The sequence below is a fragment of the Mastigoproctus giganteus genome, chromosome 5 (genome assembly GCF_048544385.1).
Source record: "Mastigoproctus giganteus isolate SK-2022 chromosome 5, ASM4854438v1, whole genome shotgun sequence".
NCBI lineage: Eukaryota > Metazoa > Arthropoda > Arachnida > Uropygi > Thelyphonidae > Mastigoproctus > Mastigoproctus giganteus.
This window is the reverse complement of record NC_143579.1, coordinates 186,767,542-186,795,400: the sequence shown is the minus strand read 5'-3', so window position 1 is coordinate 186,795,400 and position 27,859 is coordinate 186,767,542. Positions and strand designations below refer to the sequence as shown.

Sequence of the window (27,859 nt, the reverse complement as noted above, 5' to 3'; positions counted from 1 at the left end):
CGCGCCATATATAAAAAGTTCAGTTCCACCAGGCAGGAGGAAGTTTCATGATTTTTTCAACAGGTATAAATAAAAGCTTGAGTTTACAACTGAAAACTCATTCTTTTTATTCCACAAAACAAGCAAATCAACCGAATAGTCCACGCAATTTGCAGCAACAATGTACCGACACTTCTTGAGTTTCCTTGGCTTACAAACTAAATTTAATCTCGCAAATCTTAACTCACCATGCTACTAGAGCAGTATGCACTTCAATAACTATCAATAAAAAAGTGAAAAAAATAACGACTTTCATTTACTTTCGGGACTCTCTTGCCGGATACCAACTGGCAACCAAGGCCGGTTCTTGAAGGGTGGGGGGGGGGTAAGTGCGATATACCCGTGGACTTGAAAGGGTCCTAAATCACAATAAAGGGCACCTGCTTGAATTAGACGAAGAGAACTTCTCCTCGCTGTCATTTTCCGTCAATGAATTCTCGCACGTGGCCCCACCCCTGAATTCTAGGATTGGCCTGCCCTTGCCCGCAACCATGTGGGAGTTCAGTAGATTTTCTGTTAACAACGTTCTACACTCATATACACCAACATTGACGTGGATTTCTTTTTGAACGTATTCAAAACTGAAGTCGTCTTTAATCGTTTCTTTCGCTATTTATCAGAAGCCAGAGCTTATGACGTTGGTTATCTGAAATAAATAAATAAAAATAGTAATAGAACTAAGTCTGATTTCGAAGCGATGCGTTAAAATTCTGCTCGAGTAGTTGTTAACGTCAGTGTACAGATGTATAAGATCTTTATCGATAGCGGCAGCAGAAGGCTGCTAATGTTAACAGTTCCGCTTTAGGAAGGTCATCTGCGGGATTAAAAAGTCAAGGCAGTGAAACGAGTGGACGTTTGGTACGGAAGCGTTGGAGAAACTCGACTTCTGCGTTCGAGATGTGAACCATGACCCGCGTTTTTCCTCATCGGCGAAAGCGTGTTGATGTGTCAAACAGTATCAGCCTTTGAACGTCGGGTGTAGTTCTGCATTCTAGAAAAGCGATGTCCACATTCTTTTCAGGTATTTCATTTCAGTTAGTATCCTTAACACTGTATAGAGTGGATTAAACCTTAGGGAAAGTTATAAAATAAAAAAGAATAGACCCCGTAATGTGACTATTTTCGCGTGCTGGTATGGATGGCTTAACTCCATTGAATAGGCTATCAAACGTCTTTTTTTTACATTCAGGATTTTTCTGCATTTCACGTTTTCTTTTTAAGTTCAGAAAAAACTCCATCAGGACCCGTAACTGGCCAGTATTTGAGAAACCACTTGCCAAACCCATAAATTCCCATTAAACAAATTAACGGCTGAGTTGAACCATCTGAACACTACACGTAAAGCCATTCTTAATATAAAAATTAATATTTTCGTTTCAACGCCATTGTTTAGTGGGAAGGGAGGCAACAACTGAGGACCACAGATCGAACTGGGGTAAGGAGAAATGAAGCAGGCATGTTCCTGATGAGTGCACCTCTGTTCTTCAATATCCTGTGTTGTACAATTGAAATCTAGCAACCCTGTTAATGAAAGAATATGCTGTACTAAGCCTTCAAAATGAAATCATATTGAAGATAAATTTGTACCTGGTTTCATGTATTTCTTAAGTAAGGACCAATTTGGGTGACATCAGCTTATTTTCCTCCATATTTGGGAATTTCACTGAGGCCAGGACTGCAAGCTAGAGTTGGAGAAATAGGGAGGGGGGATACGAACGAAAGTACCAGTTGTGAATACCTGACAGGGACGTTACGTAAGAGTAAAATGGCAAATTTCGCTTCAGTCTGTCTTTGTGTTACATAAAGAAAGAAAAATAATTTCTACATCACCAGAGCATTTATTTATTTTTGTTTAGAAACAATTTGAGAACCTTTTTCTTTATCAGGGCGGGTCTTAGAGCACGTAGCCGAAGAGTTAGAATTAACGCTGAGGAGAAAGACAGCAAAGAGTTCTCCTTGCCCGGATTGAGGGACCCGTGTTGAGATTTGGGGCCATTTTCTGCTGCACCTCCTAAGTCTAGCCCTGTTCTTTCAAGAACTACAACAGTATTAATAGAAGCAAATGATTAACCAAAAAATAACTTGATTAGTAAAGCATAGCAGTTATCAAACCAGCTTAACATTAAATACAATTTCCAATAAAAACAGGTTCGCTTTCCATTTCAATTTCTTGTCCTGTGTAGCCCACCAAGGATGTTGTCATTTACTTTTGTAGAAATACCCGCAGTAACACTAGCGTTGTGAAGAGACTTTCGTGGGGATGACAAAAGGATAAGTTGAAATAAGAAAATTAGTAGAATAAGAAAGGATTTTCCTAAGAGGAGCGGTTAGTGAAATGACACATTCAACTTCTCTCTATGCAAAAATACATGCTCCTGCTAACTAAAAACTATAATTTATCACAATTGCTAATCGTCGTGCCACATTACTCTTCTGGGTGAGACATACGTAACCCTTTTTTATTTGCATATTAGCAGCGAACCTAATTTGCAGAGCTATTCTTATTTACATGACAGATAGAACCAGTAAAGAAACATTATCGGAACAATTTGCGCACGTTCTTTCTAATTTGAAATGTTTAGAATTGTTAATGTCAGTCACTGTATCTTATCTGCAAACCATGTAGTCTGAAGTTGGTTTGTATGTTTGAAAGGGAGAAAGAATTCTTTGAGGTAGTGACGTACACTCAGCAGCCAAAGCTTTATGATCACATCCTGTTTCCGCGAGAGGACGCCTACCCCAGCATCTAGGAATGGCGTGGTGAGCAATCGACAACTTACACTACTCTGGTTGGTGAAATCTTTATATTTAACGCATTTACATAACCTTTCTTATGAACTCATCATTAGAAAAAATCTTATTTCTTTTCGTTTGTCACGACATCTTATTCATATTCACATATATTATTTTTGAGCGCATGAGTGGTTCCCAAATGTACCCAACAGTAGCATGAAATTCTTGTATCACCTTCTGCGATTTATTACGTACCAGTCATGGAAGAGTAATTTCCTACTTGATTGTAAGGTGGTTCCGTCACCTGAGCATACTGGATTATAAAAAAATAAACTATCCCATCACTAATTCTAAAGTTCTTCTTTTTTAATCTTACTTTGAGAAAAAAACCCAAATATCTTTATTTTAATTAATTTGTAAGATTCTACATCTTACACGGCCTCCAGTCTCCCACTCCCTTGCCCATTCTCCCCTGCTTTCTTAAAAATACCGTCTGGGCCTCCAGAAAACTTTCCGGAACTTGACCTGCCATGAAGAAACCAGAGAATATTGCAGCAAAATTGGACCAATCTTTTCCAAAGCTTTCTTGTAAAATTCTGTTATTAGTCCCTCTGGACCTGGCGCTTTACCCCCTTTCATTTCTCCCAAGGCTAGGGACATTTCCTTCAAAGAGATTGGCTGGTTATTTTCCTGCCGATGAACCGCAGAGAACCATGACATCTCCAACCTTACTGGTAACGCTGGCCCTTGAAATGCTGCATACGTCTGTTTGTACGCTAAATTAAAATACTCCACGATGTCCTTGGTAGTATCATATTGACGTGATCGCAATTGAATCTGCCGTATGGGGCAACTGCTTGTTTGTGTCCTGTTATGTTGATCGAAAATAAACCCTGCCCTCTTGTCGACAAGTCTATACAGCAATCGCATTTGGACTGCTTTGTTTTCTGCCTGCGTTTCCAGATGGAATTGTATTTCTTTTTGCACCTGTTGTTCCCCCATTTCATCATAACAATAGCTTAACAGTCGCCTCACTTCATACAGATAACTTAGCACTTTTCTATTTTCCAACCCTCTTTTCTTCGCTAATTTTTGGAATGCTGTCTTTGATGCCTGCTTGAAATTTGCCCATTCTTCCCATGTCCGGTGCTTCGACTGCGCCAACTCATGCGTTAAACTCTCAATGTTACACCAATCATCCTGCAAGAGAGCCGAGTTTAGGCGCCAGGTACCTCTACCATAATCAATTTTTGTACATAGCGGGAGGTTCATCATTAACAATTTGTTATCTGTAAAGGAACGTGTCCCAGAAATACTGATATGCCAAACTCTGGTTGCTTTATTTGCCATCCTTCTTGGTGCATATATGCGATCAATGCATGTGCCCCTAATCCACGTTGCGTCATGTGTTGTAGGATTATACCATCGCCATGCATCTATAAGATCGCACTTTAGACAAATATCGTTGAATTCCAGAGTACCCCTTGTCCCTGCAGGATCCACCGTGCCAGTCTTATCTTTAACTGGGTCTAAGACGCAATTCCAATCGCCCCCAAGAACAATCCAGCGTGTACCCATCATAAATGGACGTAGATTATTAATTAACCATACTCGTTCTGGAGCAGCATTTGGTGCATACACATTTATCAGCCGTATTGTGCGTGAATCTAGCTTCCAGTCTATACACTACCCTACCTTCCACACTTTGAAGGTTACTAAATCTTCCTACAATGGGTGGTAGGATTATAATGCCCACCCACCCACTCCCCTGGCATTTCTTGTGCCAAAAACTTAAGCATTTAAATCTATTTTGGAATTTTTGTATTTGTAAGACGTTGTAAATGTGGCTTTCCTAAATAAACAAAATTCTGATTCCCATCAATAATGTCATTCTCCAGACATGATGTTGTGTGTATCCCTGGGAAAATCCCAGGACATTCAAGATACCAATAGTTACCATGTGTACCGAGAATGAATCCACAAAGGGGTTTTACCTATTTCGTTTGGGATATACTAAAACCATACAAGGTCTTGGCAAGCTCTTATTCTTGCCCCGCGATCCATGTGATTCGGAAGTTACTCAACTGCTGCGTGATTCCTAAAAGAGTTTGCCCTACTAAATTACCAAAAAAAATATCCTTCCACATAAATTGTACTTTTCCTATCTTTGCTTCTCGGGTTTGTTCTAATATTATTCTGGGTTTTCCCAGACTTTGCTCCCATTCCATTAGCTTTTTCCCCAACTTTTCCTGTCCTGGTGGTACATACTTCATTAAATGCTGTACACCCAATAACTTTTCCCTTCCTTCGCCTAATGGCCCTTCCACTTCAGAATCCTCCGAACTTGACTCGCTCAGATCTTGTATTGTGATATTGTTTTCCTCTGCAGTTTGCTTCTTCTTTTTTTTCCCTCCTCCCACACCTTTCCTTCTCGGTTTCCCCCCTGACCTCTTGCTATTTCCTCTATTTCCATTAAAGTGCGGGTATCTTGTCTTATATCTATAGACTCTTTCCCCTCCTCTATTCCTGTTATTAAGTTCGCTGGTTCTACTGAAAGAACCTTTTTTGTGGTTCCCTGTGGCTTTAAAATGACCATGTTGTTTCTCTCTTTCAAATTCTCTTCACTTCCCTTTTCCTCCCCCATCCTCCAGTCCTTACATACTACTTGATATTTCCTCAAAGGCAGGAGAGTAAACCCCCTGCAATCTCGTTAAATTCACGTATTTTACTAATCCCTCAATCACCTTGGTTCATACTCTCTATCCAGAGTGAACTCCAAAGTTCTCTCACGTATATAGAAATTCATTTTAAACAAACAACAACAAAAAACCAATCGTGTGTCCGCAGGCACTTAATCCCACCCTGGGAACTTTACCGGGGTTAGCAAAGAAAAAAAAAATTAATATTAAAACTTACAATGATATCCAGAAAATCTTTCCTCTTTCAGAATGTCACCCGACGAAATAACACAGTTTTAAAGTTATTGGCCTATCATCGGTGGGTAGGCAGGTACCCTGGTATTGCAGACATGACAATCCAGTTGTGAAGATAATCGCACAGTATGAGAGATGCTAAAAGATGTACATGATAATATAAACATTAAACTCGCTGCAACAAGGCATCATAGGTTTACGAGTATAAATAATCTATATAATATAGGTATAAATACATCATAGATCATTCTTAAAGGGCAAAAAAACTACGTTTGTAGTGTAAAAGGGCATCATTATTATATCTGTATCCCATATTGTGCTCCTCCTTCACAGCGAGTTGCCATGTATTGCACTACCTCGAATAAGTAACGCTACACTAAAAGAGAAGACTATTGTTACTTATTCTCACTGGGCATCACCACCCAGACGGCACCGTTTCAAGGTTTGTTGGCCTTTCAGAGTACCTGCCCACCCACCGATGAAAGGCCAACACTCTTGAACCGGTGGGTGGTACTTCCTGCACTAACAGTAAAAGTGGAACAATTGGAACAAATGTATGGGATTGAGTTGCGATGGGCCTGGTCAGTGGCAGGTTCCCATAGGGAACTTTAACCGAGGGGCCGAGAGGTGGCGCCAGATTGTGAATGGGTGTATTGTACTATTCACAGAGAAGGGTAAGCTGTAAAAAAAAAAAAAAAAAAAAAGCCTTTGGTTTTGAATACAGGTATTCAAGAATGTGCCAAATTTGTTAACTATATAATTGAAATCAAACTTTCAAGAATATTTTCCTCCAATTGACAGCAGTAAAATGTGGATTCGAAACCCATTTACTTTTAATGTGGAAGAATTCTGTCTCAATGTACAAGAAAATTGATTCTGTTATTGAACTGTCATGAGACACAGCATTAAAAGATCGCTTCAATCAGGTCTCATTGATCAATTTTTGGCTAAGTTGCCGTGACGATTACAAGCATTTATCAAAAAAGATCTGAAATTTCTTATGCTATTTGTAACATCTTACAAATGTGAAACCGGATTCTCAACATCAGTTTAAAAAAAAAAACAAAAAAAAAACAAATGCGGAACAATATACACCAGACTCTACTGGTGTATATTATTGGTTCTCTGTGTGTTTAATAACAGGTTGAGTTCATGACTTTCGTTCTTTCCCATTAACCTCTCACACTTATTTGTTTGTCACAGTAAAATTAGAACTGAAGGCCAGCAGGCCTCAAAACGTTCTGTTTTCATTTTTTTAACTGCAGCCAAGTTTGTCCACAATTAAAAGCAGTTTCAGACTGTTTTTATATACTTATTTCTGTGAGGCTTATCAACTTTACTCCGTGGAGTAGCTAGAGTAGGCTCAACAGGTACATTTTATGTACCTTCTCACGCCGAAATCTTATTATAGCGCTTTTTAGCATTAGACAATTGGCACCTTTTTTTTTTTTTTTGTGAATGTACCTGCTGACAAAAAAACCTGGCTAGGACACTGGCTTTACTCTAACATGAACAGCGTAAGAATTTTCGCTTTTAATTTGTAAGCGCGCATGGAAAATTTCGTTGATGAATTTCTTTTTAAATTCGTTTGATAGGTTGAAGAATCTGGAAACCTTTGTTTGAAATGACTGAAGCAGCCCAAAATGACATTGAGGACATCACAGATGTGATAGGTAAATTGGGGCCGTGGCAATGGATAATATTCACCATCGTGTTTTTCGTGGGATGGCCTTCAGCGTGGCACAACCTAGTGATGCCCTTCCACGCCCCTGATATCGACCACTGGTGTGCTCGACCATCGAACTACATGAATCTCTCTATTGACGAGTGGAAGAACGTATCCATTCCGTTGGTTACCAAGGATGACAAGACTGCTTATGACCATTGTTCTATGTACAGACTAGAAGTTAATATGTCTTACCCTACCCCAGTTCAGAGGAATGGAAGCAGAGTGACCATAGCCTGCGAAGAATGGGAGTACGACAATTCATTCTTTACCAGTACAATCACAGATCAGGTGAGTTTCTTGAAATGAACATCTTTCTTCCTGTTAGGATAACTCTGAATTTTATTTTTTTTTTCTTTTGGCTGGTGCAGCACAAGCCTCAGGCTTCCTTGCACTATATGGCTAATAATAATAAGGTAAGTTTGCCGATCTGTCTTAAAGCATTGGTGGCTTTTTAATGGATTATTTAGTTCAATCTTTTTAATGGATTATTTAGTTTAGTTGGCAGTTAGGCGAGAACGTTTCACTGTTTGATACTTCCTTTCTGAAACATCAAACAGTTAAAAAAAACTGTTGTCCCCCTTTGTCGGACGATCGAGGTTTTCTGTTAAAGGATTATAAGGACTTTTATAAACTCTCATGTAAACGAAGAATGTGAGGCAATGGTGTTCCTCTTTACGTACATCCCCATTCAGCAGGGTGTAAAGTGCATGCGTGTGATATTGCAGAGGGATGCCACCGTGGCAATCCTCCCCAATGCCATACGCTTACACTTTACACCGTGGCGTCCCTCTCCTAAATATCCTAGATACTCCAGGAAGACCTTTCCCTTAACGTAGCAATGCCACATTAAGGAAAAGTTTTTCTTGATGATCTAGGATATTTTCAGCAGTGTTCGATTATGCCTCTCTAGCTTTACTATGTTACACGAAGGTATTATGTATAAGAAGGTTCACAGCACGGCTCTCCAATGTGTTATTGTTGATAATTTAACCATGGAAGAGCTGCCATCTAGGATTTTTATTGGATCTGTTCCGCCTTCCCCTCCCCCGATGAGTTCATGGAAACGCTATGTCGACGATATGTTCGCCATTATACAGAGGGAAGGAGAGGAAGAAGTTCTCAATTTCTTTCCTTGATGTGTTGATTCGTAAGGATGGCCCAAGAATGAACACAAAAGACTATAAGAAATCCATGTACCGTGGACAATATAAGCATTTCAGTACAGCGTAAGCCAACACTCAGAAAACAGTGTAACTACAGCTTGGTCCTACTGCAGCACCTCTGATTGTTGACCAGAGTAGATTAAATGTGTCACAGCAGATCTTCGAAAATGTGGCTGCCCACAGAAAGCTTTCCACTGTTGCTACAGCATATATTCTTTACTATCAGGACTTCATAAAAGGGATCTCGAGAACGGATATTACGGATTTGTCGCATACACTGATTTCAGCTGCACAGTTGTCAAGGGTACAAGTGGAACTGTATACGAGATCAAATGTTCAAAATGTGGGGACTGTTATAATATTGTATTACTATTAGTAATGACCATATGGTGCAAGGAAGCCTAGAGCTTAGCTCCACCAAGCAAAAATAAAATAAAATAATAAAAGAAAAGGAAATAGTCAGAAGTTTGTTGTTATTTGGTTTTTAGGAGCATTAGCAACTAAGGCCATATTGCTCCGGGGATATGCGGTGGTTATTCCCTGACCTTTCCGCATCCTCCGTATTTGGTGGTGACGGGCTCGAACCCCGGTCTAATGCAGAAGCGTGTGCCACGCACTGCTGCTCCTTCCCACCTGCCTACGGAGGCGCCGAAATAGACAGACAACCTATGCGTTTCCCTCCTCCCGCAGGTAATTATCCAGCTGACCTTTTAATTTTTCCAAACTGACAAACTCTCAGCCTCTACCACCCATGCAGACAACTTATTCCATAATTTATAACTCGCTGGTTAAAATAAAACTTCCTCCAACCTTGTCTAAACATCTTCCACGTAACTTGAAATTGTGGCCCCTAGTTCTAGAATCATTTGAAACCGTGAAAATTTTGCCCTCATTCATTTTGCTTATACTCTGAGCTTTAAACACCTCAATCAAGTCTCCTCTAAGGTGCCTACTTTCCAAGCTCTGCAACCCTCATATTCAAATTCTTTCCTCATATGGACGCCCTTTTGCCGATCTCACCAGGCGAGTTAATCGTCTTTGTACCCTTATAAAAATTTTATAAAATAATAAAATATATTTTATACCCCATAGCGAGAGAGAAAAAAAATTGAGTTGACTTTGTTAGGATGCAGTAACGTCTTAGGTTGGGCAGAACTTTGTTATTTTGACAGTGCAATTACAGTTTCAGAGGTAATCAATTGGCAGTATTATGCAAGTTAAGAAACGAGTGCATCATATATGTAATTGTGTTATTTTTTGGTCTCGCCTTGAAAAAAAAAGTGCCCTTTTCAATTCGGTGCCAACCAGGCAACCCCCTGCCCTATATAAGGTAACGGCGCCCATGGTTATCAGTGTATTTTATTTTTATATTAAATATACAATAGTGTATTCTGTATATACTTTTATTTTATTTACGTCGTTTTCATGTATACGGGTTGGTGTATTTATTGCAGTTACCATGAGTCATTATATTCCCAACCTGCGAGGCCTCTTTGAAAAATTCCACTTGCCTAATCAACTTCGACCCTACCCAAGTTGTCCTGAAGCAATTCTGGAGGTGATCATTCTCTTTGAATCTTCAACTTCACCTGAATTTTTTCATCATGCCTGCATTCCTTAATCAGTTCACTAAAAAAAAAAAAAGAAGAAAAATCAATCAAACACCGATAGCCGAGAAGTCCCATTTCTAACCCCAATTCATTCTGAAGCGTAACCATTAATCACAACCTTTGCATCCTGTCGTGTAGCCATCCCGCAATCTATCTAAGGATCTTGCCCGTGATCCCATAGTTTCAGCATGTACATATAGTAGCCTCTTGTGGCAGACTTAGTCAAATACTTTGCTGAAATCCGAATAAACAATGCCAGTGGTATTCTTTGCATTCATCTCATGAATGACACTGTCACAGCACTTTATCAGGTTACTTAAAGAAGATTTTACCTTAACAAAACCGTGCTGTGTTCCTTTCTGAATACCGTGTTTAACTAGATTAGCATAATGCATTCTCGGTGGTTACCTCCATGATTTTCTCTACAACTAAAATTCATGTGACCAGTGGGTAGCTACAAACTTCATTCTGAGAACCACCTTTGCGGATTGCAGACCCATTACAGTATTGCCTTTCCCATCACAGTGATCATCCACAAGCCCAATGAAGCCTTCGTAGTGATGCGCTTACTTGCCTGTAGGCTCAAAAAGTTTTTCTACTAAACGTTCTTCTTGTGTGATTTTCAAATCTGTTTTCACAGTGCTCTGGTTCACTCACAGTTTCTTTTCTCTTCTCGCCAGAAGGGACTATCAGTCTGTAAAAATCGATGTAAGGTAACCATTCAATTCTTCATCTGTGTTATAAATGACATCAGCATCCGTTATGGATTCAATTTAAGATTTCAATCTATTTTTCTTTGTGCTAAAAAAAAAAAACGTTCCGTTCATACTCTGACACAACTACAAACATCATGAGGATTTACAACCAGCTATCTGGCATAAATTTCATCATCAACTGTATTCAAACCATGATCAGTTCAAACGCTTGTAATAGCTTAGCACTGATCACTCGACTACGTGTGAATGTGGACCTTTAATGTTTTTTTTTTTTCTTTCTTTGGAGGAGCGTATTTACTTATTCAGGTGTAAAAGCCATGCCGCTAAGCTACACCATGCCAGACTTGAGTCTCTCCAGTAAGATGATTTTAAGATAGTAAATTTCTTCTTCAGTCGTTGAAACTGCATTAGATTTAAGCAAAGAAATGATGAAAGAGCCACCTAATACCTTAATCAGCCATCTGCGAATCCGGAATTCAATTTCTAGAAAGGTAGCGATGTCAGCCAAGCAGAGATGTGCATCGAGTTATAGAACGAAGACATTTTAAAATGTATACCGCCTAAATAAAAGACAAGCGTCATTCGAGGTTTTAACAAAAAGGAAAAACGCCGGGCAACTATCCGTGAAAAGAGCAACTGTGGCAGAAAATGTAGGATGTGCATTGTGTGGAGAAGATTATCAAATGTAATTGTCTCCAAACGGAAGAATAATTAACCCCTATATTTGAGTCGATACATAACAAGGAAGTACCTGCACCATGCCAAGAACCTTAAAGAACGCGCTACGGAAATAAGAAGCCATCACGGCAGCCACTGATCTCTGATTCCAAGAAGAAAATACGGCAGCGTTCGTCTCGAGAACACAAAAGATGGATGCAAGAGGATCGGAGGCAGGTCGTGTGGTCCTGATTTACCCTTTTCGGTACTAATAGAAAGTTCATATACGGAGGAAACCGCATGAGGCACTGGAACCATCCTGTTGTGCACCGATAAGACAGCTCGAGGAAGGATAGTGGTATCCGATATGTTTTCGCAGTGTGTACTTTTTCCTTGGTCGTGTTGGAGGATACCGTGAACGCCGGAGCATATCTTAACATCGTTTAGGATCAGATACACCCAGCAACGTTGCATGTGTTTGGTTGCTTTGGTGTTTAATGGCACATTGGCAACTGAATCCATAATGCGCCATGTATGGTTGGTTCCATCTTAAAAATTTCCACAGATTAGGATACTTTCTAGATTACAGTGCAACTATACACTTCGCCATGCGTGTGAAAGAGTAGTTTGAGGAACGCATGGCGAAGTTGTGCCATGTACTAGTTGAACTAGTGGGATAAAGGCGAAAGTTCTGTATCTTTATTCTCATTCAACTTTCGATTTTTTATTCTACATTATTATCGATTTTTTTTTTTTTTTAGTGGAATCTGGTATGTTCTCGCTCCTGGTTGGTGTCCCTGAGCCAGTCTGTGTATATGGGTGGATACTTTACTGCCATGTTAATCTTGGGATACGCAGCCGATAGGTAAGTATGTATAGATTTCATTTGGCAAGAACAGCCACTAATCTGCAATAGTCAGCTATTATTAGTTTTTGTTTATATGCTTGTTCCATGAAAATCGTATGGCAAGACGAGTGCTAGCATCTTGACTGTTAACCCAACTGATCATTCACTTACCATATGATTATGCGCGGATTCAGAGAATCGTGCGAATAAGGTCAACGTTGTTTAATGAATTGCCCTGGCCTATTGCAATCCAACTTTGTGACAGGATAGACAAAAACAATTCAAAACACGCTGTGGATGAACCAAAAAACTTTCGGAGAAGAAATATTTGTTTCCTTATTCAATCCTATGTATTGCATTTTACACACATTGGCCAAAAAAATACGAACTTTTTGTTCGTATTCAGTATTGAATTGAATAATAGCAATGTTTGGAATAATAACAAGCGTGCGGCACGGAATGGATCCCATAAGGTGGTTTTGTGCGTTTTGGTCTAATTGTAACCATTCTTTCAGCAAAATATCGCTCAGCTGCGACAACATTGAAGGAAGCCGCCTTCATTGCCGAATAACTCTCTCCAATATCTCCAATATATTCTCAATATGATTTTCAAACTTTTTAGCAAAATCTTATTTCCCAATACTGGGAAATAAGCTTTTGCTAAAAAAAATTAATGAGTAAACAGACAATACTTTAAGCCTTAGCTATACAATTGTATAATTCTCGATGCGTTTGAGATCAGATGAATGTGGGGGGGGGGGGAAGATGGTGGAAATTTGTGTTATGTTCTCCGAACCATTCACGATTGTAGCACAATGCACTGTTGCATTGCCATCCATAAAATGGTCATCACTTCGGATAAATGTGTATATCTTTTTTACATCTTTGAGTAAATCCCAGATTAGTACACTGTCATCACTGCCACCTAGTGGTTGCAGTGATAATCACTGCTGATAATCAGATCAAAAGAATTACTCTCTCTGGTTGCCTGTCGAACATGTTGCTGTGAAAACAGTCATCCAATAAATCCACAAAAGTCCTGCTAGTGTGTCAGTGACCAACCCACAAGTTCCAGTCAAGTTTATCTCCAATTATAAGAGAATAATGACTTACTGGCACACCTTATTTCTCTGTAGAGTTCTTCGTTGTACTCATGGAGTCATTAGGCCTATAACACACTCCTACTCTCAACTTTGCTTTTCCAATGCTCATGTCACACCAAACTAACTCAACACTGCACCGTCACCCATGTCAACTGGATGCATCTCCTTAGATTTAGTATTTCTTAACTAATAGCATGATTCCTCCTCACTTTCTGTACCCGTACTCCCCAAATTCCCATTCTGCATTCCTTATATCTGTGTGACACCACATCTCTGATATCCCAACAATTTCTGCCTTTCATGTCTTCACCAGCACCTCAAATTCATCAAATTTATTTACTATACTCTAGAATTGGTGTACATGCACTGTAACGTATTTACGTGTTCCATGATGACTCCCAGAGTTGTTGAAATCCCTGGCATCTCGCTCACTTTCCAGGCTGCTGCTCATTCCAATAGAAGCAGTCCAAGAAAAACTTTCACCTCTGTCAGCGGCTTCTATTAGTCTGTGTATTATCCCAAGCTAGCAGTTTTCCAACCCAACTAACACTGCTTCGATCGTATCAGCAAATATTCTTTTGCACCCTCTCTATTTAAGTGTATCCCATCCCTGTAGAAACAATCCTCTCTGTTAACAAGCACAGACCACACTCAAAAAATTCTACCTCATGAGTCTTGCACAATCTCTCCAGGGCTGAACTGATTGACAAGGCTCTCATTATATGTACTCCCTCCTATCGTGTCTGAGCATAACTGCACACACTTTCAAATTTAATCCTATGTCGTGACTTTTTTCAACATTGACCAGTGCAGTTCTTGTTAAAAAAAATAATGTTCTTGTTTATACTCCATCGCGACCACCAGGTCAGTGGAGGATTACAATAAATCAATCATCAGTACAAACATTAATCGTATTTAGTAGTCACGGGTTTCACCCCGGTCTACTCAAAGAGCACGTGCTATTGCACTGTTTCTTTGACCACTCTGCTAACTGCAAAGTGTACAACAATATAACCCTTCGTGCCCTTAAAAGATTGTATCTGCTCTATAACGTCATCAAGTTTTATCCCTGGCAGACATACCCTGGTCCTATTCCACCTATCCTTTTTGCACAATATATTTTCGTCTCCCTGACAATAACGTCACTGACTTAAGTCCAGTAGGACCAGCGTATCTGCCGTGAAGGTTACTGCTGTGTTGCCTGACGCTTAAGAGCAAGCTCTGGCGTGAGTCAGGCAGCTTGAGAGTTTGATGGGCCCCATTTTAATTCCTTCGAAGGCATCTACCCTACTCTTCAAACTCTCATAGAAGGCCATCAGAGCGCTGAGTTGGCGCCTAATTTCTTGACACTCTCTGCACCTAGCGCGCGCACACACACACACACACACAAAGATATCCTCCTTGGCTAGATCATGTCCAGTTCGATAATTCCGCAAACATTTCACAAGTTGCACATTTTTTAGGCTTTGATCCGTTGGAGAATCGTTCCCGATACTTTTTGTTTTGCTTTGCTGGTTGTAATTAATTAACAATAAAATTTAATAGGGTTAATAAATTTAATTGATTAATTGACTGTAATGAACTAAACTATACTATACAATACTATACTAAGCTAATGTAGTGATACGTATTCCGCTATTAGTAAATTAATAAGAGGAGTTTACCTCAATGTATATATAGTTTAAGTTATACCTTGGCTATTTAACTTCGACATATATGCTATCAGTTTACGCTATACTGTAATTAATATTAAATTAGTTATACCTTTTAGCTAAATACAAAAGATATATGCCCAAAAAGTGATTAGAACATTCAAAATACTTATTCATTACAATTAAAATCCTATTATTCTTCTGCAGTACTGGTTACATGCTACGATATTCCAGCCAAAAAAATCCCCCATTACGATAGCGATATGAGTAGCGAGTCGTAAATTATTAATTAATTAAAAATACAATAAACTTTATAATAGAACTTATCGGTTTGCAGGAGCTACAGAAGTCTATCTTCACATCTATGGTCTCATCATTATATACTGATCCTCCATTGCTTATGAGCTAATTTTAAATCAGACACCCTCAACGTCAGCTATCTTCCATTCTAGGTCCATTAACAGAAACCAACCATCCAACCTCTTGTGAAAGATTAAGTAATCTTTGATGTACGGTAATACATGTAATTTTCCTCATAATACTGACTGAAACAGGTAATGCGCGAGAGCTGCCAACTGACCCACCTCATAATTGCTTTCACGGGTACACTCAAGTTATCAAAAACAGAATAGCTCTGAAGCTGCATTTAGTGATACAATAAACTATCCATTGAATCAAAAGATGGTAATTGTATCTGTTCGAGAAAAGGCAATTTTATTTTACACATTAGTAGTTATGATACGAAAAACATTCAACTAAATCTTTCCTCTTATTATCACTCTGTAGATTCGGAAGACGTCCAGTGATTCTCTTCTCCACAGTAGGCTTATTTGTCTCAGGGATCGTGGTTATCTTCAGCCCTAATTTTATCTCATATGCCATCTGTCGCTTCATAATAGCCATGTGTAGATCTGGTCTGTTCGTTATGTGCTTCATCTTGTGTGAGTTAATAAATTTTGAAATCAATTCAAACTATTTAATAACATAACGCATTCTTTCACTGGCTTCCAAAGCTACAACGGTTCTTTAAATTGTCTGGTGGTATAAAATGAATACTAAAATTGAACTTTTATCTTTCAGTAATGGAAGTGGTTGGTCCAGAGTATCGTCCAATATTAGGTTTCGCTTGCGATTTTGGGTGGGCAATGGGTTACATCACGCTACCGGGCATCGCCTACTTGTTGAGGAACTGGGTGCACATTCAGCTGGCTATTTCGATCCCTGTGGCTGCTTTTTTCTGCGTGTATTGGTAAGCATTAAGAGTGACATAATTACATGCGTTGTTTTATCATTCTACTTCGATATGTTTTTGTTTCTACTTACTCACTCAAAATACCGTAAGAAAAAAAAGAAAGAAAGTACAATCTTCATTGGCAACGGGATTTATGATTGACCGTTAACGATTAACAGAATATTAAAATTCATTTTTTCAGGTTCATACCCGAATCCCCGCGGTGGCTTCTGACTCAAGGCCAAGAAGAAAAGGCAGAGGAAATTATGAGGAAGGCAGCAAAGAAAAATAAAAAGGATGTCACTCATCTTTCGGAAGATGTTCTTGTACTATCAAAAAGAATTAGAATGGTCAGTACCCATTTAAATGTTATTAGTTTATTATTAAATCCAAGAACAACAAATACGTGGTTGCGCTCTTCCAATCTATGTAAATTGCGCGGTAAATTTTATGGTGGATCTGTGGTCATCAAAACCTACAGAGTAATAACGCTAATAAAGTTGCTAGCCCGTGGCCTTCTGTGTCTCCAGTTCTACTGTTCGAGTTCTAGTGTTCGTTGGTATTTTTTGTTTTACGTAGCTTTTTTTACTATTGTTTTAATTATTTGCGTATTTGTTATTTCATAAGGAAAAAGTTCTACAAAAACGTTGTGCTACAACAAGTTTTATTGACTTAGAGTGGTTTGGGAACCCAGGGGTACCACGCACATGTGCAAAAAGTGCTTATTCAGTCTATCTTGTAAATTATGGAAAAACCAAAAGTGAAAAATATGAATTTGGCTTACCTGTCCAGTCTAGCATCAAAAACTCCTTTCCAAAACTATTGAAATATGTTAAACACGTGTAAGTGGGAAATGTCAAGCATGTGCTGTGAAAGATAAAGGGGAAAATTGTGTCATGATTATTATTTTTTTTTTTTTTAGAGATCACTTGTATCAAAGCTATAATAATTGATCAATACTGGATTAACTGACCATTCTGAATTACATATAGCTCCATAATTCAGTTTGATTTCTATTGTCTCATGAATTCCACACCGCTGAAGTATTTGTCAAGGATTAACACTATTGATACGGAGCCTTTTGGTTTCGTTTCCTGATTGAGAACTGTTGATCGATGAGGATGACCAAAACGGGAAGGTGAAGACCAGCCAGAGAATAATAAGCAGCCTGGCTTACCTTTTAGCGGTGTATATGGGCAATGTAAGGGGCCGTCCGGCCAAAAGCCAGAACCCAACATAATATTTCTCACATACCACGCACAATACTTTTGTCTGGCTTTTTACTGAGTTATGTATACTTCACAAGAGTACTTATGGCACAGTTGTGAGAAACCACAACTGGCATCTCCTCCCCAAACACTATGAATCTTTGGTGTAAATCCACCTTACAGGAGTACTACCTTCTCTGATACATTCATGTAGTGTGTAGGAAAAATGTTTAAAGGAACCATAGAGGGAAAAGACCCCCTCCCGGAAAGAGCGATCCATTGATGAGCCTAGTTGTTTGCACACGTCATTGCCATCGTGAGTGTGTCACATTGTCATATTTTTTTTTTACTAGTTTGCTAATATCTGAGCAGGCTTACATCATATTTTGTGATTATTACTTCTTGTATGTCAGTGTAGGATTTAATGGAGTGCGTACATGCCTGGGTCTCATGATCAGGGAAGATAGATTTTTGTCATCATAATAAAAGCAAAATTTTCAGAATCATAAAATAATAAACACGCAGGCGATTATTATTTATATATCGCTATAATGTTTAAGAACAGGTTCCACTGTGTGTGTGTGTGTGTGTGTGTGTGTGTGTGTGTGTGTGTGTGTGTGTGTGTGTGTGTGTGTGTGTGTGTGTTAGGTCTGTTAATGTATGTAACTCGTGGGATAAAACAATACTCCTTCCTCCGGAGATTGTCTATCTATACCCCTGATTACAGAAGCCTTTAAAAATCCTCCACTCTTCGTTGGGATCCGAACCCAGACCTCGCCAAAATACAGTGTCATCATAATCTCACATACCACAAAGTACCTCATTGTGCAAAAGCTTCAGCTTTTGCATAATGAGGTACTTTGTGGTATGTTGAAGCGCCCTCATACAGCTCTCTGGCACTTCAACTGAATGGAACGTGGCCGTCCGTTTAAATTGTTTCTAACCTGCGAAATAAAGCAAGACTTTATTAAAAGGACTATTGTCTTTTTTTGGAAAGGGGGAACCAGTACGTACATACACGTGAACCCGTTAAATTTATCATGCTTTCGTTTGCTTTTCTGCATTACCTTTCCATGTTTTTATTAGCCGTTAACAGACCCTATATACTGAGGGCCTTCTAACTGGCCCTCAGTATATAGCAGGTAATGTGCTCCTATAAACTGTTCAACCACTAGATATACATCTTTAAAATTTACTTTTTAATTAAAAAGTCTGCCATCTTTTTGCAGGAGGAAGAAGGGAAGCGAAAAAAAGAGCACGGGACAATTTTAGACCTCTTCAAGACACCAAGTATGAGAAAAAAGTCTTTGATAGTGTGCTTTGCCTGGTAAGTTTAATTTGCCAGTGACATAATATTTCCTTTTGATGAAATTTTCTTGAAATAAGTCTTAGGCTTAAATCAAACCCTGGCAAGTAGCGTAGTTGGGTTGCTGTTGTCTGGCACCACGAGAAAGTTGCCTGGGTTTCATTTCCATAGACAGCGGAAGTTGAAAAATACTTCCTACTAAGCCGCAGACGTTTTTTTAAATTTATTTTTCAAAATTTAAGTATGAGAATTTTAGATAATATATGAATTGAAGTATAATAGCCTTATTTACCTCTGCCGAAAAATGTAAACAGTCCAGTCTTCCTCAAGCCTAAATTAAACACAACCCCATGGGCGGATTTAACCTAGTGTCAAATAACCATTGCGCAAAACAGGCAAGTGCTTGTGGCCCACAGATGGTCGTTACTAGGTTGAACTCAGCCATACAAAAAGAAAAAAAAAGAGAAAGATCGCCTAAGGTGTACCACAATGAACTCAAAGTTACATGAATCTATTTCAAAGGAAAAAGTATTAAACAATTTATGTTGTTTGGAATTGCGTCTAATTCCATCTATTTCTCTGAACCAATCAGAATACGAGTAGCACCCACTCAGCATTCGTTCATCGTTCAATTTCCAACTAAATGAACTAATTTTTTTCTTCTTTGTCTTCTGGTATCCCTCGTTTTCTATTCCCTGGAACAAATTTCTCCCTACTTCCGATGTTAATTTTCTTCTTACGCCCTAATCAACAAAACCGTGGTAATAAATAAATAAATTTTCTGTTTATGCTCTGGGACAACTGCATGGTCATCCACTGTTAAAATATTGTTTATTTAACAGTGGGTGGGTTTTCAACAGTTTCCTCTTGGTGCTTAATTTGTAATTCTTTTTTCCTCTTTTTATTTTGCTCTTTTGGTTATGTATTTAACACAGTCTGTCTTTCTTTCCATTAGGTTTGTTGTGGCATCTACATTCTACGGACTAGCCTTAAACACTGGAAACATAGGTGGAAATCTCTTTCTAAATTTCTTCTTCAGTGGTGCAGTAGAGTTTCCAGCCTACATCATTTTCATCTTTATTACTAAAAGATTTGGCAGACGTATTCCTCTACTGTGTTCCTTGGTTGCTGGAGGGTTGGCCTGTGTTCTTAACATTCCTATCAAAGATGGTGAGTTGGATTAATTTTTCTAACTACTCCCATCCAAACTAGAATTAGTGAATTACTACAGAACCATTTCCAGAAGACAGTACACGGCAAACGTTCAAATATTTTATGAGGTTAAACATTCTAGGTTTAGTAAGCAAGTTTAGATGTTGGTGAAAAGAATGGGCCACTATTTCTTTAGTGTATTCTTGGTATATTGGTGTTTTTCTTTCTTTTTAATTAATATGTTAAGGGTTGTGCCGAAACCCAGGGATTTCCCCCATTTGTTGTACATGAACTGTGGTGAGGCAAAATGTCAAGTCTGGCCAGTTGTGTGATGTTTCTTTATGTCGTGGTGTCGGTGACCGGTAACTTGCCTCCTGGCAACCAGGAAGCGACGAACACTAGGTTAATCGGCCCCTGACTCCCATCCCTAGCCGAGGAAGGAGCGCCAGAGTTTATTATTAGTTTAGGCTGGGCTTCTACAGAATGAAAGGTGCGGGGAAAGCCCGGGTAATCAGAGGAACGGCGTGGGAGCATGAGTAGGAGAAGTCTGGGATTTGGGGGATGGTGAGAAGTCATAGAAAACTAGGAGAAAATCGCAGTCTGACTGACTAATCGCAATCTAAGAACCTAGATGAACTGAAGCTGATACCTATTGGAAACAAGGGTGAAACTTTTCACAAATAAGTCAAATCTTGGAGCCTTCCTGTACCGAGTTTAAAAGGCCTGAATTCGAATATTGTCAATAACACGAACAATATTTGTAGGCTTTTTAATATCATGCACGAATTAGTCGTTCTTAGCGGAGAGTTGCATTGCTTTTTTTTTTTTTTTTGTTTTGTTTTTTTCTCTCCGAAACCCAAAGTGTATAGGAAACAGACTAAAGAATACATGCAACTAGAGACGCAAATGTTCTGGTGCCTCATAACGTTAGTTGCTTTGGCACATTACGCGCACTTTAAAACCTGGGCAACGAACCAAATCTGTTACTTGTGTAGCATCATGGAAAAGGGGTAACAGGATCGTACTTACACTTCTCAGGGCCCAAGCTCTTGCGTGATCCCTTTAAAGACACCAGAGTCTTAAAAAAAAATGCATATATAAATATAATTATAAAAACACAATTATTTCAACTGATCTGTTTAAACACAAACGTTTCAATACTGTGAAATATTAAAGAACAGTACTGAACTAAACTCTGTGTCCCACCAGAGTTTAGTTGCGACACAGAAAAACCACTATGGGTGGTCCAATTAAAACGTTTATTTAGAACCAATAAAATTTCCATATAACGACGGATTTCGAGAGACCTGGGTACCCATTTTGTTCTCACCTCTGGCCTTTAGGCAATAGAGCTGCTGCTGTAGAATGCACGAATTAAGAACTAAAAGGATTAACATTCCACAATTTAGTAGTGTCCGCAACACATTTAGAACTGACTCCGACATGCTGTACAAAGAAGTCGCGCTGGTCAACTGCTTTCTTATGATCATAGCCAGTGGAAAAGATTAAAAGCATGTTCACAACGCAGATAATACGCCGTGGTAAACCTGTGTTCTACTGTTAATTAGAGAATTAGGAGAGAGTGATTTTCCTTTATTCTGGAGATTAATCTGTTCTGTCGCAGAAGTGAGTCATCCACACTTTCACCTGTCTTTGTTTACATGGTATGTACAAATGGGCTTTAGTTTAGATCAGGGCTTTAAAATTTTGAGATTACAGAGACCATGCTCTAATATCAAAACGAGGTTCCCTTCTATGGTGAGGGCCGGGCCTAACGCCTCGTGCTCCTGTTCATAAGTATGGCATTGAGAGTAAATGTGCAAGCAAGGGTTTAATGTGGATAGTCATACAGCCCACTGATCACACTGGTCCTTTGTCTTCTTGAGTGGGAATTTGTCTCCAGTTTAACGGAAATAATCCATATTTCACATTGCTCAACTAATGGGTCAATACTGAGACATCGTGGGTATAGAACGCGTAAATTGGCTTGCGCAGGTCCGTAACCTTAAGCACCAATGAGCTCTGCAGATCTATTTACTAATTAGGTATGTATAAACATTTAATTCGATTTTCATTCATATTTTGAATTGGCCCTCAACATTTTTCCGAAACCCTATCACTGACTCGCATTCAAAAAAACGTTACCGAGAATTTTATGAAAACTTCGTAGTCTTTTAATCAAGAGGTTATTTTGTTAATATTAATAATATTTTGTTAATAGGTTGCATTGCCTGTGACATTCATTATTATTTTTTTATTTCTTTGTAGATCTGCTCTGGTTGAAGATCACGCTTGCCAATGTAGGAAAGTTCTTCATCACCGCAGCTTTCGCTATAGTTTACGTGTTTTCTTCAGAAATATATCCAACTACAGTACGTAACGTTGGAATCGGCTTCAGTAATTCGTGTGCAAGAGTTGGCACTATTCTAGCTCCTTTTGCTAAAGAACTGGTAAGTCATTCTCCAGAATTGTAATACAACACTACTGTAAATAACCAGGTGTCACTTGAGAATTTCGCAATAACATTTACCGCTATTAGAACCTACAATCAGAACCTTTCCGCCCTCTTATGAAATAGCAAAATAGCATCGACAGCTGTCCGGATTTACTACTACGAACACTTGGCAACAAGAAGGTCTTCCTCATTTGGAGTTATGCAACGTCCAGCAGCTCGTTGTGAAGGTGTTGCATATAATAGTTATGCCAATACGAACATGACTATCGTTTTGCATCCTTGGGTAGCTGTAAGTTTACTAAAGCAAAATGCGACAAAAATATCAGGTCCTGCTTTACCACAGATGTACTTGGGATTTCCCGAAGAGGAAAGGATGCCGAAATAATCTTAAAACATATATTTGGACCAATAGAGGGATAGAAGCAATACTTTCTCTCCCCTTCCGTAGTCTGTATCTGTGACTATTACTGTATTAAGATAAGTAGGCTGATTAGCCTTAGATCTTTCATAACCCCAACCTGTCATTGATCAGGAAGGCAGATGTTTAGCTGTTGGAGATGAAAGAACACTACTGCTACAGTAGTCAAAATTTTGTTACTCCTGCCCTGATGGCAATATTGTCACAACTACGTTAACGAGTTAAGTTTAAATTTAGTTATTTAAAATTTTCAAATCTGTCATTGAAAATGTTTTTTCCTTTATTTATTTATTTTTTCTTTTTCCTCCTCTGAACGCGTAGGGTCGTGCCACACATCCTAGTGCGCCACTTGGACTGTTTGGAGCATTATCCATTGCCGGTGGATTGTTGATCCTTTTGCTACCAGAGACGAATAATCAAACGTTGCCAGACACAGTTGCTCAAATAGAGAATGCTGGAAAGTAAGAATTCTAATAATTATTTGTTTAGCGTGTGAAATACTTTGATTTTAACTGTACGGCAATTATAACACAGCTCTTTACTTATGCAATGTGTCGGGAAAAACGAAAAAAAAAAGTTGGAATGCAATCGACCTAAAGATACTTTTTGATTATAGAAATTATTTATTTAAATTCATTATCAATTTCAAAATACAGATTTCAGAAAGTTACTCTGTAAACATATTAGTTAAATTGTCAAATTTTGGATAATACTGGTGGAATAAAGCCTTTTTTTTTCTTTCCTTTTTTAAATAAAAATTAAAAAAATAATAATAAAAGCTAACACAAAATAAAGTTTTTAATTCACACTTTGTGTCGCTCTTGCACGCTCTTTTATGTCATTAATTTATTTTAGAATGTTCGCGCTCAATTAAACTAAATAATATTTACCCTTTAAAATAGAATAGAAGTTCGTCCAAATGCAAAACTTTTGTCAATGGTGACTCGTTGCTTAATAAAGAAATGGAATTAGTGCGGAATTAGAAATTTCGATCCAATCACTGCTTAATGCTCGAAGTGAAATTTGTTAAAGAAACAAAAATCTTCATAAAATAATCTTTTTAAATTTTATAGCGTAATACTATCTCTTTCTTTTTAAAAGATTAAATTTAATTATTTTATAAAATAAACCATCCTTGTTATCCTATCTTCTTGAACTGTGGGTTCTAGAGTTTAAGGGGGTTTGTAGATTAGATCAATAATAAAATTATTAAAACATATCACTTATTATTACACCAAAACAAAACAGACAATCATAACGGTTAATTTTGTTCAGATATCTTTTACGATTACGAGAACATACGCAGGTTGTTCAATTATTAAAAAATTTAAAAGGTTCCCTTAACGCTTGAGCATTCTCATTCATTCATTCGTTAATCCATATCTAAAACAGTTTTATTACTCTGTAAGTTAATACACGGTCATTAAACCATACGTCAGCTATATTTCCCTTTGACTGAACGGGAGTTTTCCATTGCGTGAGACAAAATGAAAGGAATGGTTGAGGTAATTGCACAACTCGTGTATTGGATTTGTTCCCCCCTCCTCGATACATAAACGTCCAGCTTTATTAATTAGCAATTTATTCATTTTATATGAAATTACTTCAATAATTTGTATTTGATTATTTTTACAGAAAGGAAGACAGAGTTAAGAAAGGCAAAGCGACCTGTAATGGTAAGAAGAAAAACAGGACTTACAACAGGTTAAAACCATCTCACGAAATGGAAACGATAAGCAACAAGGCTAACTTAAAACACTAGTTAAGTGCAGAATTTGTTTTCTAATTTGACGAAAACTGATACTCAGAAAAAAATCAGTGGATGAGTTGTACGTTCCTTTATAATGAGGAGTTCTAAACACCTCAAAGCAATGGACAACAATCTCTGCTTGTATTATCTCCATATTAATCTTGTATTATCTCGATAATTTAAGAAGTATTAAGTAAACATGATGCCTTTTTATCGAAAGTGAAGTCTATCTTTATATTGATAAAGACTTTTTTATAATAGCCTGAGTGATATATATAGTTTGCATTGTCAGAGAATTTCATATCTGACCGGCACAAATACATCCAGCTTTTTCATTTGTCATTACCAGTATGAACAGTATTTCTTAGCTACAGTTAAGATTAAGTATTATTTTATAGTTTGCTACCATGACCCACAATCCTTGAAGTTATTTAGACTTGCTTCTCTGCTTTGTCTTTCCACTAATTTGAAACCTTGGTAGAGTAGTTAATGATCACCGCCAAGCAGAGCTTCTTCAGAGTGACCTAGAAGGCCTTCAGGGATAGTCAGAAAAGTGACAGCTATGCTTTAATTCAGCAAAATGAAAGGTCTTGCACCTGGGGAACAATAAGCACAAAATAACTTATACACTCCATGGAATTGAATTAAAGCCAGTAGTGGAGGAAATGAACTTGGGAGTTACGATAGGGTCAGACATTAAGTTATCCGAGCATTGTAGACAAGTTGCAAGAAAGGCCCGTGGTGTCGTATCGATGATTTATCGAACAATTGCTAGTAGAAATAAGGATGTCATAATACCATTATACAAGGCTGCTGTTAGACCACATTTGGAATACTGTGTTCAAGTATGGAGACCGAACCAAAAGAAAGACATTGTGCTTCTTGAAAGGGTCCAAAGAGGGGTAACTCGCCTGGAGAGATCGGCAAAAGGGCATCCATATAAGAAAAGAATTTGAATATGAGGGTGGCAGAGCTTGGAAACTAGGCACCTTAGAGGAGACTTGATTGAGGTGTTTAAGGCATTTAGAGGCATAAGTAAAACGAACGAGGGTGAAATTTTCATGGTTTTAAATGATTCTAGAACTGGGAGCCATAATTTCAAGTTACATGGAAGATGTTTAGACAAGGTTGGAGGAAGTTTTATTTCGGCCAGCGAGTTATAAATTACTGGAATAATTACATATATGGGTGGTAGACGCTCACAGCTGAAATTCAAAGGTCAGCTGGATGGGAGGAGAGAAACACATAGGTTGTCTATTTCCTTTTCTTTCATTTATTATTATTTATTTTATTATTATTTTACTTTTTTTTTCTTTTTTGGCCTGGTAGAGCATAAGCACTAGGCTTCCTTGCACCATATGGTCATTACTAATAGTAATACAATATTATAACAGTCCCCATATTTTGAACATTTGATCTCGTATACAGTTCCACTTGTACCCTTGACACAACTGTGCAGCTGAAAGCAGTGTATGCGACAAATCCGTAATATCCGTTTTCGAGATCCCTTTTATCAAGTCCTGATAGTAAAGAATATATGCAGTACAACAGTGGAAAGCCTTCTGTGAGCAGCCACATTTTCGGAGATCTGCTGTGACACTTAATCTCCTCTGGTCAACAATCAGAGGTGTTGCAGTAGGACCAAGCTGTAGTTACACTATTTTCTGAGTGTTGGCTTATGCTGTACTGTAATGCATATATTGTCCACGGTACATGGATTTCTTATAGTCTTTTGTGTTCATTCATAGGCCATCCTTACGAATCAACACATCAAGGAAAGAAATTGAGAACTTCTTCCTCTCCTTCCCTCCGTATAATGGCGGACGTATCGTCGACATAGCGTTTCCATGAACTCATTGGGGGAGGGGAAGGCGGAACAGATCCGCTAAAAATCCTACATGGCAGCTCTTCCATGGTTAAGTTAGCAACAGTACCACTTAATGGAGAGCCCATAGCCATGCTATGAACCTGCTTATACATAATACCTTCGTGTAACATAGTAATGCTAGAGAGAAATAATTGAACACTGCTGAAAACATCCTTGATACTCAGGGAGGAATTTTTCCTTAACGTGGCATGGCCACATTAAGGGAAAGGTCTTCCTTAAGTATCTAGGATATTTAGAAAGGGACGCCACGGTGTAAAGAGTAAGCATATGGCACTGGGGAGGGATGCCACGGTGGCGTCCCTCTGCAATGTCACACGCATGCACTTTACACCGTGCTGAATGGGGATGTACGTAAAGTGGAACACCATTGCCTCACATTCTTCGTTTACATGAATAGTTTTTACTGTCCTTTAACAGAAAAACTCAATCGTTCGACAAAGGGGGATAACAGTTTTTTTTAACTATTTGATGTTTCAGAAAGGAAGTATCAAACAGCGAAAGGTTCTCGCCTAACTGCCAACTAAGACAGATCGGCAAACGTACCTTATTATTATTAGCCATATAGTGCAAGGAAGCCTGAGGCTTGTGCTGCACCAGCTAAAAGAAAAAAAAAATAAAATTCAGAGTTACCCTGACAGAGAGAAATATCTTTATCTCAAGAAACTCACCTGATCTGTTATTGTACTGGTAAAGAAGGAATTGTCGTACTCCCATTCTTCGCAGGCTATGGTCACCCTGCTTCCATTCTGCTGAACTGGGGTAGGGTAAGACATATTAGCTTCTAGTCTATACATAGAACAATGGTCATAGGCAGTCTTGTCATTCTTGGTAACCAACGGAATGGATACGTTCTTCCACTCGTCAATAGAGAGATTCATGTAGTTCGATGGTCGAGCACACCAGTGGTCGATATCAGGGGCGTGGAAGGGCATCACTAGGTTGTGCCATGCCGAAGGCCATCCCACGAAAAACACGATGGTGAATATTATCCATTGCCACGGTCCCAATTTACCTATCACATCGGTGATGTCCTCAATGTCATTTTGGGCTGCTTCAGTCATTTCAAACAAAGGTGTCCAGATTCTTCAACCTATCAAACGGATTTAAAAAGAAATTCATCAACGAAATTTTCCATGCGCGCTTACAAATTAAAAGCGAAAATTCTTACGCTGTTCATTTTAGAGTAAAGTCAGTAGCGTAGCCAGGTTTTTTTTGTCAGCAGGTACATTCACAAAAAAAAAGGTGACAATTGCCTAATGCTAAAAAGCG

General features: G+C 38.5%; 2 protein-coding genes across 2 annotated transcripts; one reads left to right on the top strand and one right to left on the bottom strand.

The window, feature by feature from the left end:
* Positions 1-906: 906 nt before the first annotated feature.
* Positions 907-24,731, top strand: LOC150085934 (organic cation transporter protein-like). The gene is made up of 11 exons (XM_090373589.1): positions 907-1,060; positions 7,301-7,722; positions 12,342-12,445; positions 15,969-16,123; positions 16,263-16,431; positions 16,616-16,763; positions 18,851-18,948; positions 19,883-20,097; positions 22,348-22,529; positions 23,274-23,413; positions 24,588-24,731. The coding sequence occupies exons 2-11, from the start codon at positions 7,330-7,332 to the stop codon at positions 24,712-24,714; spliced, it is 1,731 nt and encodes a 576-aa protein (XP_090229715.1). The 5' UTR covers positions 907-1,060; positions 7,301-7,329; the 3' UTR covers positions 24,715-24,731.
* A 1,741-nt stretch (positions 24,732-26,472) lies between these two features.
* Positions 26,473-27,651, bottom strand: LOC150085933 (solute carrier family 22 member 4-like). Its single transcript, XM_090374746.1, has 2 exons — positions 27,259-27,651; positions 26,473-26,670 (listed from the first exon to the last, which is right to left on the bottom strand). Exons 1-2 carry the CDS (start codon positions 27,649-27,651, stop codon positions 26,473-26,475), a joined length of 591 nt encoding a protein of 196 aa, XP_090230872.1.
* Positions 27,652-27,859: the final 208 nt, after the last annotated feature.

Excerpts from the sequence above, each read along its gene's own strand:
- LOC150085934 (XM_090373589.1), top strand. The coding sequence starts at position 7,330 with ATGACTGAAGCAGCCCAAAATGACATTGAGGACATCACAGATGTGATA. Across the intron at positions 16,764-18,850 it reads TATCAAAAAGAATTAGAATG|GAGGAAGAAGGGAAGCGAAA; the intron begins GTCAGTACCCAT and ends ATCTTTTTGCAG. Across the intron at positions 20,098-22,347 it reads TAACATTCCTATCAAAGATG|ATCTGCTCTGGTTGAAGATC; the intron begins GTGAGTTGGATT and ends ATTTCTTTGTAG.
- LOC150085933 (XM_090374746.1), bottom strand. The coding sequence starts at position 27,651 with ATGACTGAAGCAGCCCAAAATGACATTGAGGACATCACCGATGTGATA. Across the intron at positions 26,671-27,258 it reads CCAGTACAATAACAGATCAG|GTTCATAGCATGGCTATGGG; the intron begins GTGAGTTTCTTG and ends ATGTATAAGCAG.